The sequence below is a fragment of the Trachurus japonicus genome, chromosome 1 (genome assembly GCF_045865225.1).
Source record: "Trachurus japonicus isolate A0001 chromosome 1, Traja_1.0".
Classification (NCBI taxonomy): domain Eukaryota; kingdom Metazoa; phylum Chordata; class Actinopteri; order Carangiformes; family Carangidae; genus Trachurus; species Trachurus japonicus.
The window spans coordinates 33,317,730-33,339,886 of NC_140907.1; the positions used below are offsets into that span (position 1 = coordinate 33,317,730).

Below are 22,157 nucleotides of genomic sequence, written 5' to 3' on the forward strand. Positions count from 1 at the left end.
GAGCTCAAACAAAAGGAGCAAACATCTGCTTTAGAGTTTTTCAGAAGCTGCTGATCGTCTTCACCATTAAATAATGTTTAACCGTGGCAACTGTTTCCATGCTCGCCGCCTGCAAATGCATATTTTGGCAACTAGGTCATTTCCTCGGCCTACCAACCAACCACTGTTTATACTATAGAGTGAAATAGCGTGGAGCCAACAGAGTAGGCCCCACCCTCTGGTAAGGACACACACACACACACACACACACACACACTCCACCGCCTATTTGGCCTCAAGCAGAGGCAGTGTAAGCATAATCACACATAACACTGTCACCATAGCGACCAGTCGGGTGCAGACCTGAGGTGAAGTCTTTAGTACAGTTTGTTTCTTAAGATCGGCTGCATGTGCACGACAGAGAGCTGATTTAAACTCTTGCAGCGGTAGCAACAGGTCGGTTCATGGTTTTAATACCAAATATAATGAGTTCAGACTAAATGTGTCAGATTTGAGTGAGTGTGTGATGTTGTGAAATTCACAGGTTTTGTATCTGTGCATTTGTTAAATGTTGTTTATTTATGGTGTTCTTTCAATGCAGTCAAAAAAAAAACTACACTATCTGTATAATATTCCTTGTTAAAAGTGACATTTCTTAGATATGTGTCTTTTACATACATACGAAAAGGAAGGCAAGATATGTTTGAAGAGATATGGAAACCGTTTAATGTGTTTGTTAATGGTATCGATTTAGCAATAAAGAGGAATAAGAAGTCATGTAAAGCTCATAACAGGATTTATTAGTTAAAATACCCGCAATTATACTAAGCCCTTAAAGGGATAGTTCAACATTTTTGGCAAATTGGTCCATTGCCATAATCCCTATAGTCATAGCAGTAGGTTCGTTACCTTTAATTGTCGGTGCAAGCTATTTTGAGAACGGCGGAGCAGAGCCGTTTTGGAGTTGTTGGATTGTGTATTTGATGAGTTTGATGAGGGAAACCTCCGTAGCGTAGCTCTGAGCAGCTCGCGGCTCTGCTCCGCCGTTCTAAAAATAGCTTGCATCGACAATTAAAGGTAACGAACCTACTGCTAAGACTATAGCGATTATGGCAATTTGCCAAAATGTTGAACTATCCCTTTAAATTATGCATAAAATGTTTTATGGCTGAGAAGTGGATGTTTGCATTTAATGTGTAATGTTTGTAATTTGGTTTTGTTCTGTTTACAACACTTGTACCATAGCAGGTGCCTTTGTTAATGGAGCACAGATCTACATATTTTATATAACTACATGTAAATACAAGTGTATGTGTATGTAAGAAAATGTTAATAAATATATTGTTTAAAAACAAAAGAAAAAAGTGACATTTCTCAGTAAAAAAATAAAAATGTTATTTAACTTCAGCGTCAAATGAACTGTATTAAACATCTGATAATACGCAGTTGTAGGACATTTGGGATTCATTACATCGTTTGTTTGAATCTCTGATGCCACGGCCACGTCATGCAGGGAAAGGAAAAGTATCCTAAAGTGATGTGGAGACTGAAGAGAGGTTTCCATGGTTACAACGTGCATGTTTTCACAGCAGCTGACAGCCCCCGGGTGGTGATTGCCAGTGTCACTGATCATAACGAGTGTAATTAGCAGCACGCTGAATGAACAGCTATTGGGCTACAGCTAATTACAGTTGTATGAATGACACGTGTGTGAAATGATGACTTCATCCTGAAATTTAAAAAAAGTTCAGAGTTTGGAAATGTGGTATCTGGCTGATTTAAGGCCTGTGGTTTTTCTCATTATCGCACACAGAGACTGGGATGTTTCACAACTTTTTTGGGGATTAGAGACTCCTGTTTCTGATTTAACACTGAGTTACTTTACTTTTTATCACTTTGTTCTGTTTTTTTAAGGATTAAATCAGACTTTATTAATGCTGCTGATACATATGAGAATATCTGGATGTCTGTTTATTATCTGATCAAAGAAAACAGGTAAAAATGAACCTTTATTATTGATAGTGTATTGAAATAGTGAGCACTAAAAGAATAAAAACACTAAAAAATGCACCCCTCCGGGACACTGTAAATAAGGGGAGATACACTTTAGACTGGAATACTTCCACTAGATGATTTATGGTATCAGATCTGTTATTGCCAGTCTCCAATTCTCCTCTTTATTGCTTTTGTTCAGATCTTATATGACTATCTACTTGTGTATATATATATATTTTTTTTTTGTTTGTTTGTTTTAGTTGATTGATGGTTTTATTTAATTTATCTATGTATTTTAAATTTAATTTTATTGTTTATCTATCTGTATTTCGTTTATTTACTTTTTTTTTATCAATCCCTTTTTTACTATTATTGTTTATTTATTTATTTATTTATTTATTTATTATCTTCTTCTCTTTTTCTTTTCCTTTCTGGTGTCTTTTTTTACTTTTGGGGTAATGACAGTCATGAGCTAAGTTTACATTTGGGTTTGGATGGTGGCTTGTTTTTCTGTCCGTATTGATATCTGTGTGAATACAGAGACCACTGTGCAAAACTGGAAGAAAATGCAATATTATTAATTTCTATTAAAAAAATGAGGTCATTGACTAATTAAATCAACTAATGAAGACATTTCACTCTAAGAATACTTACAGGTGCAGTCTGGCTGCAGGATTTGCAGCTTTTACTCTGCACCCGGTCTTAAGCTTTTCGCCTTTTCCAACGGCACTTAAACGCATCATCCCGGCGGCGCTTGGTGCTCAGCTCGGTGCGGACAACCTGCTGCCGTTTTGACCTGAGCCGCCGCCGTCGTGCCGCTGCCTGGTAACCTTATTTACACCGGTGACAACTCCTTATATGGAGGAGCGATGACGACATCAACCGCTGTGCAAAAGTGTGTGTGTGTGTGTGTGTGTGTGAGTGAGAGAGAGAGAGAGAGAGAGAGAGAGAGATAGAGAGAGAGAGAGAGAGAGAGAGAGAGAGAAGGGGGAGGGGGAGAGCTGCGGTTGCGCGTTCACGTCATGGCTTTTCCACTGTGTGCGCGTTCCCTACGGGGCTTTACTACCGGATGGGCCATATATGGAGTCTGAGAGAGTGCGAGTGAGTGACGTCGCGTGTTTGAGTGTGTCTAAAGTGTGTGTATGTATGTGTGTAGTATGTCTGTGTGTGTTTATGTGTGTGTAGCAGAAACTCCGCAGACACGTTTTTTTTTTTTTTCTTTCTCCCACGTAAAATTCTTGGAAGCGCTGCCCCGGGTCCGATCGCAATGTAAACACACGCGCGCGCTGTCTCTCTCGGCTCCGTGGAGCTGCACGAGCCTCCGCCACCACCATCATCATCTTCATTATGGGTTCAAACAACTTCCTCAAACACCAAACACTTCCTCCATAATGCGAACAGAAACTCACTTAAATGGACAAAAATTCGACTTTTTTCACTCTGAAAGTTTCATATGACGCCTGAATTAATCAAATAAAGTCTGATATTTATAAGAAACGTAATAATATAATAAAATAAATTCTTATAAAAGCACATTTCAGTCGATTATTATGTGTCAAAAACAGCTGATTAATAGAAATAAATACGTAAAAACCTGCATTTATAACCTCTGTACATTATAATATCTATAATTAGGCTTTAATTGATCGTTTATTATAAGTTTATGTGAAATAACAATATTAAAATGTGTCAATAATGAGTCTAAACAACCTGAATTTACACGTTAGAAGTTGTAATACTCGAGTGTGTTTAAAGTGTGAGGTCATTTTTAACCTTTGGACACTGATTACGAGGAAGTAGAATCGATTAAATATAGATATAACCTGTCACTATGTGGTTTATTAGAGAGATGTACGAGCGGGAAATGAGCTGCAGCGATAAACAGGAATCTGAATAATAAAGGAGAGTTTTTATTGTGAGAAAAAACGGCAGACGGAACAGATGGTGTGTGTATATGTGTGTGTATAGCCTACTATGTGTGTGTGTGTGTGTTCGCTAGCAGGTGTGGGAGGAGCCTGCTTGTCACTAACTGGGGAATGAAGTCCACGTTACGTCAAAGGGGAAATAAAACGCCACCCCGCTACTCACACGCTCTCATTTCACTACAACCGCGGCGGCAGCAACAACAGCAGCAGCAGCAGCACTGACACACACTCTGAGATACTGAAGAAGAGGCTGTAAAGTCCAGCAGCAACAACACACAGAGATCTTCTAACTTGTTGGGTCTATTTTTTTTGGTGTGACAGTGCCAAAAACAACCGTGCGTAATTACGCATAAAAACAACAACAACTAAACAGCTGAACAATGAGCGCCGCCGCCACCACAACAACAGCAGCAGCAGCAGCAGCAGCAGCCATGGAAGTGAACGCCGAAGCCAGACGGATCTTGGCCGTGTCGATCAGCAAGCTGTACGCCTCCAGGACCCAGAGAGGCGGACTGAGGCTGCACCGGAGCCTCCTGCTCTCCCTGGTCATGAGGTCCGCCCGGGACATCTACCACTCCTCCCGGGAGAGCGAGGCTCCAGAGGCGCAGGAGGAGGAGAAGGAAGAGGAGAAGGAGGGAGAGTGGGAGAAGGAGCAGCCTATGGAGACCGGCTCCAGCTCGGTGGAACAACCCGAGCCCCAGCCAGAGCCGATCTCGGAGCAGAAGGAGCAGAAGGAGAAGGAGGAGAAGGAGGAAGTGGAGGAGGAACTGGAAGGGTGTGATAGTGATGATGGTGATGGTGAATTCACAGAGGACAAAGAGAACCGCAGCCCGGCGGCCAGGCAGTCCAGGAAACGCCGGGGGAAGGCGTCGGCGGCGCCCGACTTCCTTCCCAGCAAGAGGGCGAGGCTGGAGCCCGGGGAGGAGCGGTACAGCTGCCACAGAGCCGCCGCCGCCGCTGCTGGGGCCGCTGGGACCGGGGTCGAGTCCCTGACCGCCTTGAGTCTCAATCTAAACCTGAACCTAAACCGGGTTATTGTACCTGCCTTCTGAACATATGGAGGAAGGACAGAAATAACAAAAGCTTTCACAGTGAGACTTTGAGAGCGGAGTGACTCTCAACTCCTCGTTAACCTCCTCCCTCCCTCCCTCCCCCTCCACATGAGGGAGGTTTGATCCCTGGATCCCTCCTGACCTACATCGGCGGGTCCCGGGACAGAGGGATTACCGACCGACTGGCGCTGCGCCACGGCCGGTAAAGACCAACATGGAGACGACAGAAAGACGGAAAGACAGAAAGAAAGAAGGAGAAGAAGCCGAAGCCGAGCCGAGGGGAGCGACAGTCAGTCAGCTACAGGCCGGAAGAAAAGAAAAGAAAAAAAAAGTTTAGAGGAAGAAACTTTTTTTAAAAGGGGAACTGAACTGAACTGAACTGAACTGGTCGAGTAAACTTTTTAGTTTCCCCGCGGTGATTCACCTTCAGCTCGATGAGTCCGACTGGTGCTGACTCAAAGTGTGTGTATGTGTGAATCAGCAGAGAGAGATGTGAGTCAACCAGAGAAAAAGAACAAGAAAAAGAAAAAGAAGAAGAAGACGGTTGACCACACACATACACACTCATATACACATACACACTCATACAGACACACACACATTGGTGGTGGTGGACTCCAGGGAATTTCCTGTCTGTGTGTGGTGTTATCAGAGTGTAACAGTGAAAGAGGAAGAGCACACAAACTCTCTCACACACACTCAGAGTGGACTTTGCTGAATCGATACTACTGCTCTGGACTGTCCTATACATCACATGGTGTAATCTGAACTTTGTGTGTTTGTGTTGTCGTCGTTCACGTCTGAGCTGTGAAAACGACACGACAACGACGTTTTACCTCAAATTCAAAGCTGCTTTTTTATGTGTTTTTAATTCTAATAATAATGATGATGATTTAATGGTGTAAATATTTGTAATAAAACTGTTGAAATCACACAGAGGATTCCTGAGCTTTTGTTCTCATAAATGTGAAGTTTGTTCCTGAAAACACACGCACACACAAGGACACACACACACACCTTATTTTGAAATGAAAGGAGCTGCTGGTCTATAATAGGCCTCAGGTCACAGGGTCAATCCTTTTATAAGAGGCAGCAGCAGCAGGAGGAGGAGGAGGAGGAGGAGGGTGGTACGACCCAGCGCCGGCCGGCCTGGCGTCGTGCCGCTAATCTCATGCTTCCAGCAACAACACACACACACTCTCAAACAAACAAACTCTCTCTCATACACACACACACACACACACACACACAGACACACACATGCAGGTTCCAGCGTTGTACCACTTCCTGTGGATTATGACACAAATCTGAATCATATCCTTCCTGACAGCGGTTCAGAGGAGAGAGGAGAGGAGAGGCTGGTGGTGGTGGTGGTGGGGGGCAATAAAAGAGTTACACAACATTAGATACCTTCATCATCGTCATCATCATCATCATTATCATCATCATCATCATTAGACTTCCTGGCATGAAGCCTCATTACAGTAACTACACCCCGAAACTGAGCGATGGACGGATGGAGCAAGGTGTTAGTCTGGTTGTTCTAGTTGCTCAGGTTTGTCGTCATCGTCACTTCATGTTTACACTTGAGATCTATCAGTCACACCATCATCTTCATCCTCCTCCTCCTCCTCCTCCTCCTCTTCACTTCTTACCCCACATGTTTAATGAACCAACATCTGAGTCAAGAAGAATAAGATTTTTTTGATTTTTACAACCACACTTCATTCACAAATCCCAGGACATTATCAGCTGTTCATTTTACCCAACCACAGACTAATCTATATATAAAACCACACCATAAACACACATTCATACATACATACATACATACATACATACAACCCCAAATCAATCAATCAATCAGTCAATCAATCAGTAGATACTCTCTCAGTTGTTCAGCACAAAGAAGAAACAATGGAGTTTTTCACCTTATAAGGTTCAATGAGATGTTTTTGTTCTTTTTCAGACAGATGTTGCAACATGATGACATCATCGCTGCAACAGAGTCAGTCAGTCGGTCGGTCTCTGGCCGTTTGTTTGTTTACATAAGGTTTGTCAGGTTTGACCAGTTTGAGCTGGTGACAGAAGAAGAACAGCAGGATGGTCGTGGTGACCAGCATGAGGTCGTCATCGTCGTCCTGGGTGATGATGATGAGCAATAGAAAAGATCAGATTCAACATTATATGGAAAATAACAATCAGAAACAACTTGTTTTTCTTATAAACACCGTTTCTATTCAACAAACGACACGTCACGCAACGTCATGTGTGTTATTTCCCCCATTACTCATAACTGAACTCCTTTTTCCAGTAGGCTATTGTCCCACTTAAAGGGAGAGTTCAACATTTTGGCAAATTGACCCATTGTCATAATCCCTCAGTAGGTTCGTTACCTTTATTCGTTGGTACAAGCTATTTTTAGAATGGCGGAGCAGAGCCGCGAGCTGCTCAGAGCTACGCTACGGAGGCTAATGGGATTTTTATTGGTTTCCCTCATCAAACTCATCAAATACATAATCCAACAACTCCAAAACGCTCTGGTGGACAAGTTGTGACCTGCACATTCACCACGCTATGAGATAATAACGTAACGTTACCAGACAGAGTTGTTTTAGAGGTAAATGCAGAGACTGCTTGATGAAAAACTGTCCCTGAAGGCAACACGCATCAGCGGTTTTGCATGAATTTACCTCTAAAACAACTCTGTCTGGTAACGTTCTGTTATTATCTCATAGCGTGGTGAATGTGCAGGTCACAACTTGTCCACCAGAGCGTTTTGGAGTTGTTGGATTGTGTATTTGATGAGGGAAACCAAGAAATCCCATAAGCCTCCATAGCATAACTCTGAGCAGCTCACGGCTCTGCTCCGCCGTTCTAAAAACAGCTTGCACCGACAATTAAAGGTAACGAACTTACTCCTAAAACTATAGGGATTATGGCAATGGGCCAATTTGGCAAAATGTTGAACTATCCCTTTAAATAAACTCACCTATCACTGTTAATCCTGTATGATATCTAAAGACAGACAAGTGAACAAAGAATAAAACACACACAAGTCACTACTCACGCACAATAACACAATGGAGCATCCAAAGAAAGGAATAAAAGAGAGATAAATTACATCATCACGTCTTCTCCCCTCTCTCCATCCTCCTCTTCCTCCTCCTCGTCTTCCTCCTCCTCCTCCTTGTGAACAGTCGTTTGACATAACGACCTCCTGCAGCTTCAAGAGCCACAAAAAGCTTTCGGATGAAATTACAAGAGCGACTGAGCTCCTTTGTAAACAGATCAGTCTCCATGACAACTGAACTGAGACATTACATCACTGGGAGAAAAAAAAAGAAGAAAAAGAAGAAGCCAGGGACTTGATCAATGTCTGTGTGAACACCTTTTCAAAAACAGTTCAGTCTGACATTACACCTGTTGCTCTGTTGTTGTTGTCTTTTACTGTGAAGGGCTCATAGGGCTGCAACTACAGCTCCTGTTTTCCTTGTTATTTAATCTACTCAATTTTTAATCAATCAATCAATCAATCAATCAATCAATCAATCAATCAATCAATCAATCAATCAATCAATCAATCAATCAATCAATCAATCAAAAAATGTGAAAACAGTGTGAAAGACATGTTCATCATCTTTTTTCTCTCTTAATTCCACTCTGCACCTTCATCATCATTAGTTATTCTCTTAAAAAAACAACAACATTTTTTTCAGAGTTGAAGAGATGCTGAACTTCACATTTAAAAACAAAAAAACAACAAATTCAGAAAAATAAACTAAATTTTTCTGTGACTAAATTCTCCTCCTGTTGTCCTCCTGGATCAAGGGAGAAAAGAAGGAAGGACGAAGGGAAAGATGGGAGGAAATAAGGAAGGAGGATTGGGTCAATTGGGTCAAAAAGGAAAGAAGAAGTAAGGACGAAGGGAAGGAAGGAAGGAAGGAAGGAAGGAAGGGAGGAAGGGAGGGAGGGAGGGGAAAAGGATGGTGGAAAGAAGGAAGGAAAAAATGAAGGAATGATAGAAGGCGGGAGAGAACAGATTCGTTCAAGGAAGGAAGGACAAAGGGAAAGATGGGAGGAAAGAAAGATGAAGGATAGGGAACAGATCAGGTCAACTGGATCAAAAGAGGAAGGAAGACGAAGGACGAGGGGAAGGAAGGAATAGGGAACAGTTTGGGTTAATTTGACCCAGAAGGACAACGGGATGGTTGATAAAACTATCTGGCGACCTGTCAGACGTCTCTCAGGGTAAAAGTTGACCCTCAGGTTTTCTGCCTCATGACTGACTGACCTTGTGTTGTGTTTAACGTAGTGTGTGTCCATCAGGCTCAGCTGCCTTATCACACCGTCGGTGTTAAAGCCCCTCACCACACGGCACATGGATGTAAACATAAACCCCCAGATCTGGGCTTAATGTTTGTTTGTTTATTCTATAAATCATATACTGACCCTGATCTGCTGCTTCCTGCATCAGTGGCTTAACATCAGAGGGAAAACATCTGGGTCAGACACATAAACATATACACATATACTGTATATACAGGCTTAAAGGGATAGTCCACCCAAAATTCAAATTTAATCAAATCTCATTATCTACTCACCCTCATGTCGACTAAGGGCTGGGAGAAGTTTCAGAGTCCTCCGTGGCTTCTCTGAGTTACAGCGGGGCTCCGTGCAGCACTGCATGTCCATATGACGGTTGCGAACGGGGCTCACTATTCTTCGTCCAAAAAGACACACCAAAATACATCCAAATACCTCCATACTGCTCGTCTGTAATGTCCCTCTTGTATTGAAGCCCCGACATGAGAAATTGTTCCGCCGGTCACACAGGAAGAGCAGTGAACTGAGACACTGGGAGCCTCCGCTACAAACAAGCTTAAAATATAGACTTATTTAATTTTTTTCAGAACAATTTCTCATGTCGGGGCTTCAATACAAGAGGGACATTACAAACGAGCTGTGTGGAGGTATTTGGATGTTTTTTGGTGTGTCTTTTTGGACGAAGAAAAGTGAGCCCCATTCACAACCATTATATGGACAAATAGAAATTTGAATTTTGGGTGAACTATCCCTTTAAATCCTCCTTTAATCATCAATAATTAATCATCCACAGAGGATTTTCAGGCTGTTTTTTAGTGTTGATCAGGTTGTGAAACAAACTCTTAAAAGAGTCACCGTGTGTCATGTTATGCAAATTAATCATAATACTGACTCAATCTTCTTCCCGTGTGGCTCGACCAATGAGGCGAGAGCCTGAGGAATCTGAGGTGTGGTCTCCTTTTGCTGCTCACACATGTTATTATATGTCTCAGTTCTGACTTATTTTGTTTTCTCAGAGTTGCGTCACATTTAAATCAACCACATGTTTTATTTTCCCGGAGGGAGGAATTTTTCTACATGTCAGAAATGAAACCTCTCCCCTCGACTTGACTCATCATCATCATCATCATCATCTCTCTCACATCTGGGTCATTCGGTGGCATGAAATCAAACCATTGTCCTTGTTTTGTTTTGTTTTTTATAAAACCACACACACACGCCCTCTGTTCTGCTGGTGTGTGAGACTACGATGTGTCATATTGATGAATCTCCACATGATCTGGATCATAACTGTGAGTCTGAGGAGATTTAAAGCCTCCATATAGTCTTTTTTTGTTTTTAATTATCTGTAGGTTTGTCTCAGTTACAGCAGCAGCAGCAGCAGCAGTAGTAGTGGTGTTGGTGTTGGTGATAGTAACGGTACATTATGTTCCACGCCGACGCCTCAATAAGAACAACATGTCCTTGGTCAGTTCATGTGGCTCAGATCAATGATGCAAATATGTTTTTAAAAGAAAGATAAATCACTGTTTCTTACAAGCTAAATGGAATTTGATGTGCTGTTGTTATTATTAGGCTATCATCATTATTATAATAATCATTTTTATTATGTCCATGTTTGGTGTGTGGAGGTCTGAGTGCTCTGAGTGTCCTTCCACTTTTGTGCAGGCGTATTATTCATTTGCAGGGCTGTGTATGTGTGTGTGTGTGTGATCACTGTGCTGAGCACTAAAACGTTAATGGAGCCGCAGGTGTGAATCTTCATTTAATGGAAACTGATGCTGGGATTTTTGTTTTGTTCCTTTTATTTCGGGCTTTTTTTTTTTTTTTCTCGCTGTTGTAACAAGAAAAGTGGTTCAAGCAGTGAGGTTCTTGCACAGAGCTGCAGAAGGAGCTGATGCTGAGTTAGTTACAGCATGTTAAACATGTTAGTTTAGCATGTTAGTAGCAACACATGACGGAAATGTACATTATTTCATGGGGCTGTATCCCCTATATGTATAAGTTAAAGGGATAGTTCAACATTTTGGCAAATTGGCCCATTGCCATAATCCCTATAGTCATAGCAGTAGGTTTGTTACTTTTAATTGTCGGTGCAAGCTATTTTTAGAACGGCGGAGCAGAGCTGCGAGCTGCTCAGAGCTACGCTACGGAGGATAATGGGATTTCTTGGTTTCTCTCATCAAACTCATCAAATACACAATCCAACAACTCCAAAACGCTCTGGTGGACAAGTTGTGACCTGCACATTCACCACGCTATGAGATAATAACAGAACGTTACCAGACAGAGTTGATTTAGAGGTAAATTCATGCAAAACCGCTGATGCGCGTTGCCTTCAGGGACAGTTTTTCATCAAGCAGTCTCTGCATTTACCTCTAAAACGACTTGTCCACCAGAGCGTTTTGGAGTTGTTGGATTGTGTATTTGATGAGTTTGATAAGGGAAACCAAGAAATCCCATGAGCCTCCGTAGCGTAGCTCTGAGCAGCTCACGGCTCTGCTCTGCCGTTCTAAAAATAGCTTGCACCGACAATTAAAGGTAACAAACCTACTGCTATGACTATAGGGATTATGTCAATGGGCCAATTTGCCAAAATGTTGAACTCTCCCTTTAAGTGGGACAATAGGCTACTGGAAAAAGGAATTCAGTTATGAGTAATGGGGGAAATAACACACATGACGTTGTGTGACGTGTTGTTTGTTGAATAGAAACAGTGTTTATAAGAAAACAAAGTTGTTTCTGATTGTTATTTCCCATATAATGTTGAATCTGGTCTTTTTCCCCCTCTTTTATCGCTCATCATCACCCAGGACGACGATGATGATGATGACGACCTCATGCTGGTCACCACGACCATCCTGCTGTTCTTCTTCTGTCACCAGCTCAAACTGGTCAAATCTGACGAACCTCACTGTTGTACACATGTAAACAAACAAAAAAAAGGGATTATGGGAATGGGCCAATTTGCCAAAATGTTGAACTATCCCTTTAAGTGTCATATTTTGGGGGTATTTACATAAAGGTATATATTTGCAACTGGTCCATTGAACACCTACAAATCTTAAAAAATATAAAATGTAAGTTAAATAAAGCTCATACACTGACAGCCTGATGACTGGTTTAATGTAACGTTACTGAAGCAGAGGGGGGGACAGTGTGTTAGTTTGGGACTAAATCCAGCAGATGAATCCACATTTGTTGCTCGTGTTGGTATTTTTAGCTGCAGGAGTGTGTGTGTGTGTAATTGAGTCAACATGAACTACAGTGTGTGTGTGTGTGTGTGTGAGTGTTCCTGGTGATGAAGGAAGAAGTCCCGCCCAGTGCTACAATCTTGTCTGATTGATGTGTTTTGATTTGGTTTCTGGACAACAAAGGAGCTCAATGCCGCAGAGGAAACAGATACTATATCAGGGTTTGGAGACTAACACTTGATTAATTCATGATTAATCTGTGGATTTTTTTTGACAATAAGAACATTATAGATGATCACCAATCTCTATTCTTTAATTTGTAATGAATACAATGGAGCATTTCTAACATTTCCTAGAATAAAACATAATGTATCAGATGAAACAGTGTTGTATCTGCAGCAGGTGAACAAGCTGCAGAGGTGTGGTTTGTTTTTTTTCATTCCCTGCATCATTCCTGCACCATGACGGCCACGTATGTATGAGTGCGAGCGTGTGTGTGTGTGTGTGTATGTAGCGGGCTGATTAAGATGCTGAGTGCAGAGGCCAGACAGTCGCAGTGACGTGGAGCTCTAACAGCTCAGAGCTAAAAAAAGATCAGCGCAGGAAATGTCTTCACACAGGATGCATGCACATACATCGACCGCGCTCGGGGCGCTCCCGCCTCTGATGGCAGCAGATAAACTGTGTGACCCCCCCTCCCGCCCCCCGACGTGGTGGTGATGATGATGCAGATGTGCGTGGGCCAGTATCTCTGATCATAAACGTCACAGTGCTGCCTCCATCCAGGCGTCAAACATATCATATCATATCATGTGCTGTTCTGTTATGCTGTTATATTATATTATGTGATGTTATGTTGTGTTATACCCTGTTATGTTATATTATGCTATGTTATACTATGCTGTGTTCATTCATTCATTCATTTTTGATTTATTCCATTCATGGTATACATACTACACATGGTTGCACATATTTACATAATGTACACATAGTCATCATAAATGAAAAGGAGCAGGATGAAGAAAAACTTATAGTACCTGCCCCTCTCTATTGTTATAATTGCATTGGCTCATCAACACCATTATTATACTCTATTATGTTATACTATGTGATGTTATGCTATGTTATGTTATGTTATGTTATGTTATAAAACGGAAAGGTGAAATCCGGCGATCTGATTGGTTGTTAACCGTGGTATATTGAGCATATACCACGGCTACTATTCTAAAGCCTTATCACAGCGTAGGCTATCACTCCGCCTCAGGCACGTATGACTGGTATGAATGGAAGTTGTTGTCATGTATCCATGACAACGAACTGTTGCAGTCCGTAGCCCAAGACAGCTGATGTTTTTACGATGTTAAAAAACGGACTAAAGTAGTTGAATCCACATGTTTAAGGTGAACTTTCACCTCCGGGGAGGGTTAACAATGGTAGAGGGGACTGAGCAGTGACTTTCACCTGAAAAAAAGCGGAGGAAAAGACGAGATGCAGAGCTAACTAGGAGCTAACGTTTGGAGAGGTGGGACTATTTTTTTCACAGTGAGGCTATTTTATTGGATAATATGTATTTCTGGTTGAATAAAACTACATGAAATTGATTGCGTATCCCTCTTTCATATTGTCATTATTGGTAACCGTTTTATAAAAGCAATATATCACTCCAGTCCGTGGTATATGCTCATTATACCACTCTAAGGGGGTTGTCGTCCCTCCGCTTCGCGTCGGGCCGAACAACGCCCCTTAGCCGTGGTATAATGAGCATATACCACGGCCTGTCGTGATATATTGCTTAATTATTCTATGCTATGTTATACTATGTTATGTTATACTATGTGATGTTATGCTATGTTATGTTATGTTATGTTATTCTATGCTATGTTATACTATGTTATGTTATACTATGTGATGTTATGCTATGTTATGTTATGTTATTCTATGCTATGTTATACTATGTTATGTTATACTATGTTATGTTATTCTATGCTCTGTTGTGTTATGCTATACTACATTATGTTATGTTATGCTATACTATGCTACGTAATGCTATACTATGTTATGCTATTCTATGCTATGTTATACTACGTTATGTTATGTTATGCTATTCTATGCTATGTTGTGTTATGCTATACTACGTTATGTTATGTTATGCTACACTATGCTATGTTATGTTCTGTCCTGTCAAGCTATGTCATGTTATACTATACTATTTTATGTTATGTTTGCATTTTCTCTTTTGGTGATTCCCTGTAAACTTGTGGCACATGATCGGGATAGGGACATTTTCTGTCACCCATCATTGGTTCTGTTTATTTCATCAGTTAAAACCCCCTCCTCCACTTTCTCCTAATTATTTTCATACTGTCCCTGAGTGACGAGATCTGAATAATTCTCTGAGAGGCAGTGGATCAATACCATCAGTCTGAAGTGAAGCGTGTCTCTACTGTGTGTTTATGGACAGGAAGTCACGCTCTGTTGCAATTTAGTTAGAAAACCACTTGTGTTGTTTGTCTGGAAGTAAATGAGGAAGTATCTGTGTGTGTTATTCATTCGTGTGTGTGTGTGTGTGTGTGTGTGTGTGTGTGTGTGTGTGTGTGCGTGCACGCGCGTGTGTGAGATCATTTGATGATCACATGTCAGGCTAAAAACACATGACCTCATGCCTCTCACTGTGCTGACTGACTGAGACGTTTCATTACAGCACAGGACTGACTGACTAACTGTGAATGTGAATGTGAATGAGTGCATGTGTGTGTGTCTGTATGTAGCTATGTATGTGTGTGTGTGTGTGTGTGTGTGTGTGTGTGTGTGTGTGCCCGGGCAGAGACAGGAAGTGATGCGTTGATGCCGATGGGCAACAGAATCTGTAGGCGGAGTCTATTTTAAGACTCAGCTGCAGAAGGACAAAGCTCTCCAATACATCTGGCCTTGTATGACAGTGTGTGTGTGTGTGCATGTGTGTGTGTGCGGGTGTGTGTGTGTGCAAATGACTAATGGCCAGAGGCGATGCATTTGAAGTCCACATGTAATTGCATCTTAAAAGGAAGGAAAATCAAATTAAATGATAATTCTTTGTGTGTTTTCAGCCTCTTTAGGTGTCCAGTGTGTGTGTGTCTGTGTATGTGTGTGTGTATGTGTGTGTGTGTGTGTGTGTGTGTGTGTGTGAAGGAGGAAGCACAGATGTGAGGACTGCAGGAAGAGCAAAGCGTTCAAAGACAAGAAAGAAAAAGAGGAAGGAGGGAGGGGGATGTCAATAAAACGTGACAACACAGGGAGGGAGGGGCTGTGTGAGTGAGTGTGAGTGCGTAGGTGTGTGTGTGAGAGAGAGTGTGTGTATGTGTGTGTGTGTGTGTGTGTGTGTGTGTGTGTTTTCCACAGCCCACATCAGTGACGTAGCGCCAGACGTAGACAGGCGGGAGGAGGAGGAGGAGGAGGAGATGGAGGAGAGGGAGGAAGGCAGTCTGAGGACTCTCTGCTCTGTGTGGGGGCGTTCGATTTCAACATGTTTCAAATGTGAAAATAGAAAGAGAAGCAGCCGGCTGGTGTGTGTGTGTGTGTGTGTGTGTGCGTGTGTGTCAGGTTGTCTCACCTCACTGGGGTTTTAACTTTCATTCTTGATTCAGACTGATGCTGCGTCCTGCAGGGAGGAAGAGGAGGATGGTGGTGATGATGATGATGGAGGAGGAGGAAACGAGTTCTTTGATCGACAGGAGGACGGAGCTGATGAGACGAATCAAGCGCTCCCGAGGACATTAATGTGTGAAACTGCTTTTAATTCAGAGTTTGAGAACATGGTGTTGTTAATGTTTTATTTAAAAGCCTCTCACAGGAAGGATGTGACCTGTAATTAAAGTTATCATGTGATATTTTCCTTTTAGTTTCAAAAAGAATCAGTGTCTCACACTAAATCTGATATAAACGGACGCTGAATCAATTAGAAACAAAAAAACAAGTCTCCCTTTGAAAACAGTGATTTCACATTAGAATCATGTATTTATGATTTCAGCTCCTCCCTTGCAGATATATAAAACTTCATTTAAGTTTTACAATCGTTATGTGTGTGATTAGGCGTTTTTATTTGATGTTGGAGTGGAAAACGTGGAGGTTTCTCATCTAGAAACACTTCTCTCTAGTTTTCCTTTGCTTCACCTCATCAGTGTTGAGACATGTGATGTTTGAGATACTGTCGTGTTGTTCAGTGGAGGTTTTGGACTTGTGCTGCAAAAAAAATAATGTTATATTTACTCTGGAAGTGCAAAGTTTTGTCCAGGCCTCTTATTATCTAATTGGCTTTGATTTGTAGTTGAAGTTGTTCAGTGGGCTGATGTAATAATGTTTAGAAATAACAGTCGTAATCTTATAAATTGAAGATTTTTCTTTTTTTTTTTCTTTCTCTTATTGCAATGTTTCTTATTGATGATTAACATTCATTCTGCATGGTCTGTAATGGGCTAGTTATTAGAGGAGTATATTTTGTCTTACCCGAATTAAAGGAGTCATCCATCAAAAAAATATCAGGGATCAATATAGATTATTATGTGATACTGTATGTCGATTATTTACAGATTAAGTTTTTTTTTACTCTCTAACCACTTACTATAAAAAGTCACATTGATAATAATAAATGTCAGTTACAACAACACTATTGTACATCAGTAAAGTCTTGCTCATTAGACTCCAGTGTTGTCAGCGAGGCGCAAAGCCTGATGGGTAATTAAGTTAACTTCTTCTGCTCACTTCACTGCTTCCCTTTGATCTGTTGGTTGAATCTGATCAAATCTCAGTTTCTACACTACGCACTTCTTATGTTTTTACGCACTACTTACATTTTATTTTGCACTAAACTACAATCAACACTGCCTATTTGTTGTATATACATTTTTATTACATTTTCTATTGCTATTTTATTATGTATAGGTTGTTCTTTTTATTCTCTCTGTGCTGTTACACTGTGTGTAATGCTGCTGCTGCACTATCTATCTATCTATCTATCTATCTATCTATCTATCTATCTATCTATCTATCTATCTATCTATCTATCTACCTACCTACCTACCTACCTACCTACCTACCTACCTACCTAATCCTGTTCTGTGTCGTTTTCTACTTTCCTATCACATGACTGTAATGTCACTGTGACCCTGCACACTCAGCGAAACAAACAAAACATCCGGCCCAACATATGTCCGGCCCTTATACACCTCCACATCTGGGCCGATTCCGGTTGTAATAGCTCTGAAGTTTGCACCAGATTTGGTCCAGATGTGGAAGCAGCATCTGGGAGGGCGTGTTAAAGTTTGTCCAAAGATCTGACTGATGTTTAAGTGTTTTTTGTTGTTGCTGTTTTTAATATCTTGTGTTTTTCCCCTGAGGTATAATAAAGACTTTCTGATCTGATCTGGTCTGATCCGATGTATCACTTCATTCAGTCTGAGAAGATGAACCATGAAAATACAAACTATAGGGTTCAGTCTTTGGACCAGATTTGTCCCCCGGAGGCCCCCCGTCTGTGGGGCCGGTGGGTCACAAGATCAGTTTGTTGGTTGATGTTTGTTCTTCAGTGGCCGAGATGTGACGGATGTGCAAGTTAATGAAATTAGGTGAAACTAATAGAGACACAGTGAAGCTGGAGCCTCGGCTGCTGCTGCTGCGTTCACTGCCGTTTGGTAAAAATGACACTTCTCAGCTCCTTCAGGAACTCAATGTTCACTCCAATACAGGTGGAAATTAGCAAATACAACCTGGCTCAAAGCATCTTCTCTTGTTTTACAAGATTATGTAATGTTTTTGTGCATTGTCCCTGTTTTAAATAAATAAATTCCTAATGAGCGTCTTATTTTTTTTCTAAAAAAAATATGCTAAATATATGTGACTTGTTTTAGCCTAAAGAAGGAACCAATGAGCTTTGATTTAATTAGCTGCTCCTATAAGACACAAAAATCTCACTGTAAAATTTTGTATTGTTACATTTTTTATTTAATTTATTTAGAATTAGTCAACATTTTGACATTTTTAAACATTTACTGTAAACTCTTACTCTTTTTATTATTAGTGATCTCAGAGATGATTATTATTAATTATAACAATAGTTCCAACAGAGAACACACTGGACTCTAAGAAATAACACCTCATCAACATTATTATTATTTATTTATTTTTGGATATTTTAATTTAGATTTTCTATCAAAGATTTGTTAATTTAGTCATTCTTCTTATTTCACTATTTGCACTAATAAGATAATGTGTAATACCTGCTGCTATAGCACAATCATTTCCCAGCCTGGGGTGAATAAATTATCTTATTTTCTCTACCCCATCTAAACCTGTGGAGACTTGTGCAGTTTTAAAGAAAAGGTGCAGCACTTTTGGTAAATACTGCAAAAAAAAAGAAGAAGAAAAAAGAGCCGGCTGCAGCAGAGCGGGGTTACCATGGCTACAACATTCTGATATCTAGCATGCATGCTAGGTGGCTAATATTTAATGGCGTCCAAAGAATCTTGGGATACTGGAGACCTCGAGGGATAGGCAAAGACAGTTTAGAAACTAAGATGCCCCGTGACGAGTCAGCTTCCTGTATCTGTGTCACGTGGGTTTCTCCATGACGCCGCCCCTTTTAGGAGCCCAGCAGACCGTGACTCCGCCCCTTTTAGGAGACCAGCAGACCATAACTCCGCCCCTTTTAGGAGACCACCAGCAGCAGCAGGTCTCGAGTCTATTGGCTCCAATTAGAGAAGTGAATGTGAGCACAGATTATGGTCGATTATTTTGCCCGATAGTCAGTTAAGTAAATATTGGACTCATTTTTCACAAGTACGTTTCTTCTGAACATTTAGACATGAAAATGGCAATTTTCAGACGGACACATCAGGATTAAATGAACTTTGTTTCAGACCTGTCTCTGTCTCAACAACACACCATTGTGAGATTTGGCACATCAACTAATGTTTTTTTTTGTTGTTGTTATCACTGTTACCTGTATAAATATTTAATGTTATAAGAAAATATAAACATCTGACTTTCGTCCACCGATAACTTTTATAAATCCACGCCCATTTAGGAGACAGGAAGTGTAAACCATTTCATATTATTGCTGCAGCTTGTATTGAGCCATCTTGATAATAATAATAGAGTATGTTTGGCATAGGTGCAATGTGTCCTCTTGGAAGCAGCTTTTGAGAATACAAACAAGTGCATTTTCACCTCTGTAATCAGACTACAGATGTAATGCAACTGTGTGTGTGTGTGTAATCTGATTACATGTGGGTGCAGGACCAATGAAGCAGACAGGCGGATGGGTAGAATGCATTCTCTCTGGTTTATTCAGGTTCTTTAGGAAGAGTTCTGTTTGAAATTACAAAATGCACTGGTAGAAACAGCAGAGATAGATAGAGAAAGAAACAGAGGGGGAGAAAGAGATGGTCGGAGAAAGAGAGATAAGAGAGAGAGAGAGAGTGGGAGAGAGAGAAAGAAGGGATTTCATAGCCGGAATAAAACGGGGATAACATCACCAGATTCAGGTTCAGGCAGCTCTTTACTCTCAAAAGGGATTTTGTTTTTCATCAAGGAAAATTTTTGTATTCCTTCTCCCCCTTTTTTTAAATCTTTTTTTTTTTATTATTTTCTTTTTTTTTTTTTTAGTTGTAATGTTAGTTAAAGTGTTATCTATCCTTTTGTTCCCCCACGGTTTTCCCCTCCCCCGTGAAATAACTGGCAAATATAACAAACAAACATTCTTTGATTTCATCACCAAAGTCATTTCCATTTTTTTTTTTTTTTTTTGTCAGGATGATTTTTTTTTTTTTTTTTTTTTGGGAAATTTTTGTTATCATTTATTTATTTGTTGTTGTTTTTTTTGGTCGAATTTTTTTCCGTTTTTTGTTTTTAAAAATAGAAGAAAAAAGAAACACATTGCTCTTAAAAACATCTATCTATATATATTTTTACATATACATACTTTTTTCTTTATATTTATTATTATCATTTTTTTTTAATTCCTGAAGTTGACTTGTTACCCCACATAGTGGCATGCACATTGCACATGCAAATCTGTTAATTAAATACTTCTCTTTTATCTTAAATTGCCATGTATGTTTATTTTTTTTCTTCTTTTGTCCCCAACTTGCTGAGTGAATCCTGTATGGTTTTCTACTGTGGCACTGGTTCGGTTTCTACTGGGTCGAGTGAACGATGAATCGCATGGGGATGAGATGGATGGACGGATTGGTTTGTTGCTCCAGAGAGTTTCCCCCAACACTGACTAGATCCTTTTATAAAGTGAAATTTAACCCTTTTGTAGCTGCTTTTTAATCACTGAATGGCACCGTTAAGTTTTTTTTTTTTTTCGGTTCGACTTTATGCGTCCAACTTTGATTTTTGGCTTTTTGAGCATCGTTCAGGTGCAACAGTGCAGGAATTATGCAGTATAAAGGTTATTTACTGAAATTTCTAAGATTGGATAACAGATTTGGCTAAAGTTTCCACAGTTAGAATCAAATTTCTACTCTATTGGTAAAGGTTTGTTAGAAAAAGCTTTGAGGACTCGAAATCCATCAGGTTTTATCAGAGAAAAAGTCAAATCTGAGCTGCAGAGGGGTTGGAAAAGAAAAAAACAAAAAAAAGGAGATGACACTTCGAGATGTCTTTGACTTCTACAGCGTCAAAAAAAAATTCTCTGGAAGCAACTTGTCTCCACCGGGTCGATGGAGACGGAAAACAAAAGGGAGGACGGACAAAGAGAAGAAGAGCGAGAGAAAGAAAGAAAGAGGGAGATGGATGGAAACAGAGAGCGCCTTGAGGGTTGCTGTGGCGACGGCAGGAGACAATTCACCCATGGTTTCTGGGAAAAAAATAATTTCACTGTAGAAGCACTGGAGCCCAGCAAGCGTTGGTTTAGATACAAACACACAATCACACACACGCAGACACACACACATAGGAGATCGAACTCATTGTCACTCCTGTCTTTAGTGCAACAGTCTGTCAATCATTTGTGATGCTACATTTTTTATCCTTCCTGTCGTCTCTCGACCCAGGGGAGCCGGTGTCGACCCAAAACGGAGCTAAAAGTGACAAAGACAAAGAGATCGTACTGTGTTCTCACTTAATATGACGTTAATATTTAAAATCTGGTGGAAAAAAGTTCCCTAAAATGTCCATTAAAACCAAAAACAGACCAAATTTATTTTCTGTCTCTATGTTGTTTTTGGTTCCTTTGGTCTCCTCTGTTTTTGTTTTCTCTCCTGTGGAGTTCATAATGAATCTAATTTCTAGTACTTGTACTTGTCAAGAGAGAAAACGAATTGCTCTTCTGCCCCCTGCTGGTCAGAATTGATTAGTGCGGCTTTAAATGTAAAATGCACTAATTGCTAAAAACAAATTAAATGATTTCAGGGGACGAATAAGACATTCATTTCGGACACCTGCCGGCTGGGCTCCACACACACACACACACACACTTGCGCACACACAGACAAAACGCACACACCTGATGAAGGAACACTCTGGCAAATGAACTCGTTCAACCTACACACACACACACACACACACACACCTTTCATAATGAGTGACAACAGCTGAAGCTCAACCCCATCACCTTGTGTTGATGGATGGTATTACATGTAGGATGCAGAGAAGAGGAGGAGGAAGATGGATGGATGGATGGATGGAGGAGGAGAAGGAGGAAGAGG

General features: G+C 40.7%; 1 protein-coding gene across 2 annotated transcripts; it reads left to right on the top strand.

Annotated features, from left to right (window-relative positions):
- The first annotated feature begins 4,056 nt into the window (after window positions 1-4,056).
- On the top strand, window positions 4,057-5,885 carry ier2b (immediate early response 2b). Of its 2 annotated transcripts, XM_085785641.1 has the most exons (2): window positions 4,057-4,264; window positions 4,306-5,885. In XM_085785641.1, exon 2 carries the CDS (start codon window positions 4,331-4,333, stop codon window positions 4,949-4,951), a length of 621 nt encoding a protein of 206 aa, XP_085641767.1. In that variant the 5' UTR covers window positions 4,057-4,264; window positions 4,306-4,330; the 3' UTR covers window positions 4,952-5,885. The 2 variants fall into 2 exon arrangements, with proteins under 2 accessions (XP_085641767.1, XP_085641766.1); XM_085785640.1 differs by having other exon boundaries at window positions 4,059-5,885.
- Window positions 5,886-22,157: the final 16,272 nt, after the last annotated feature.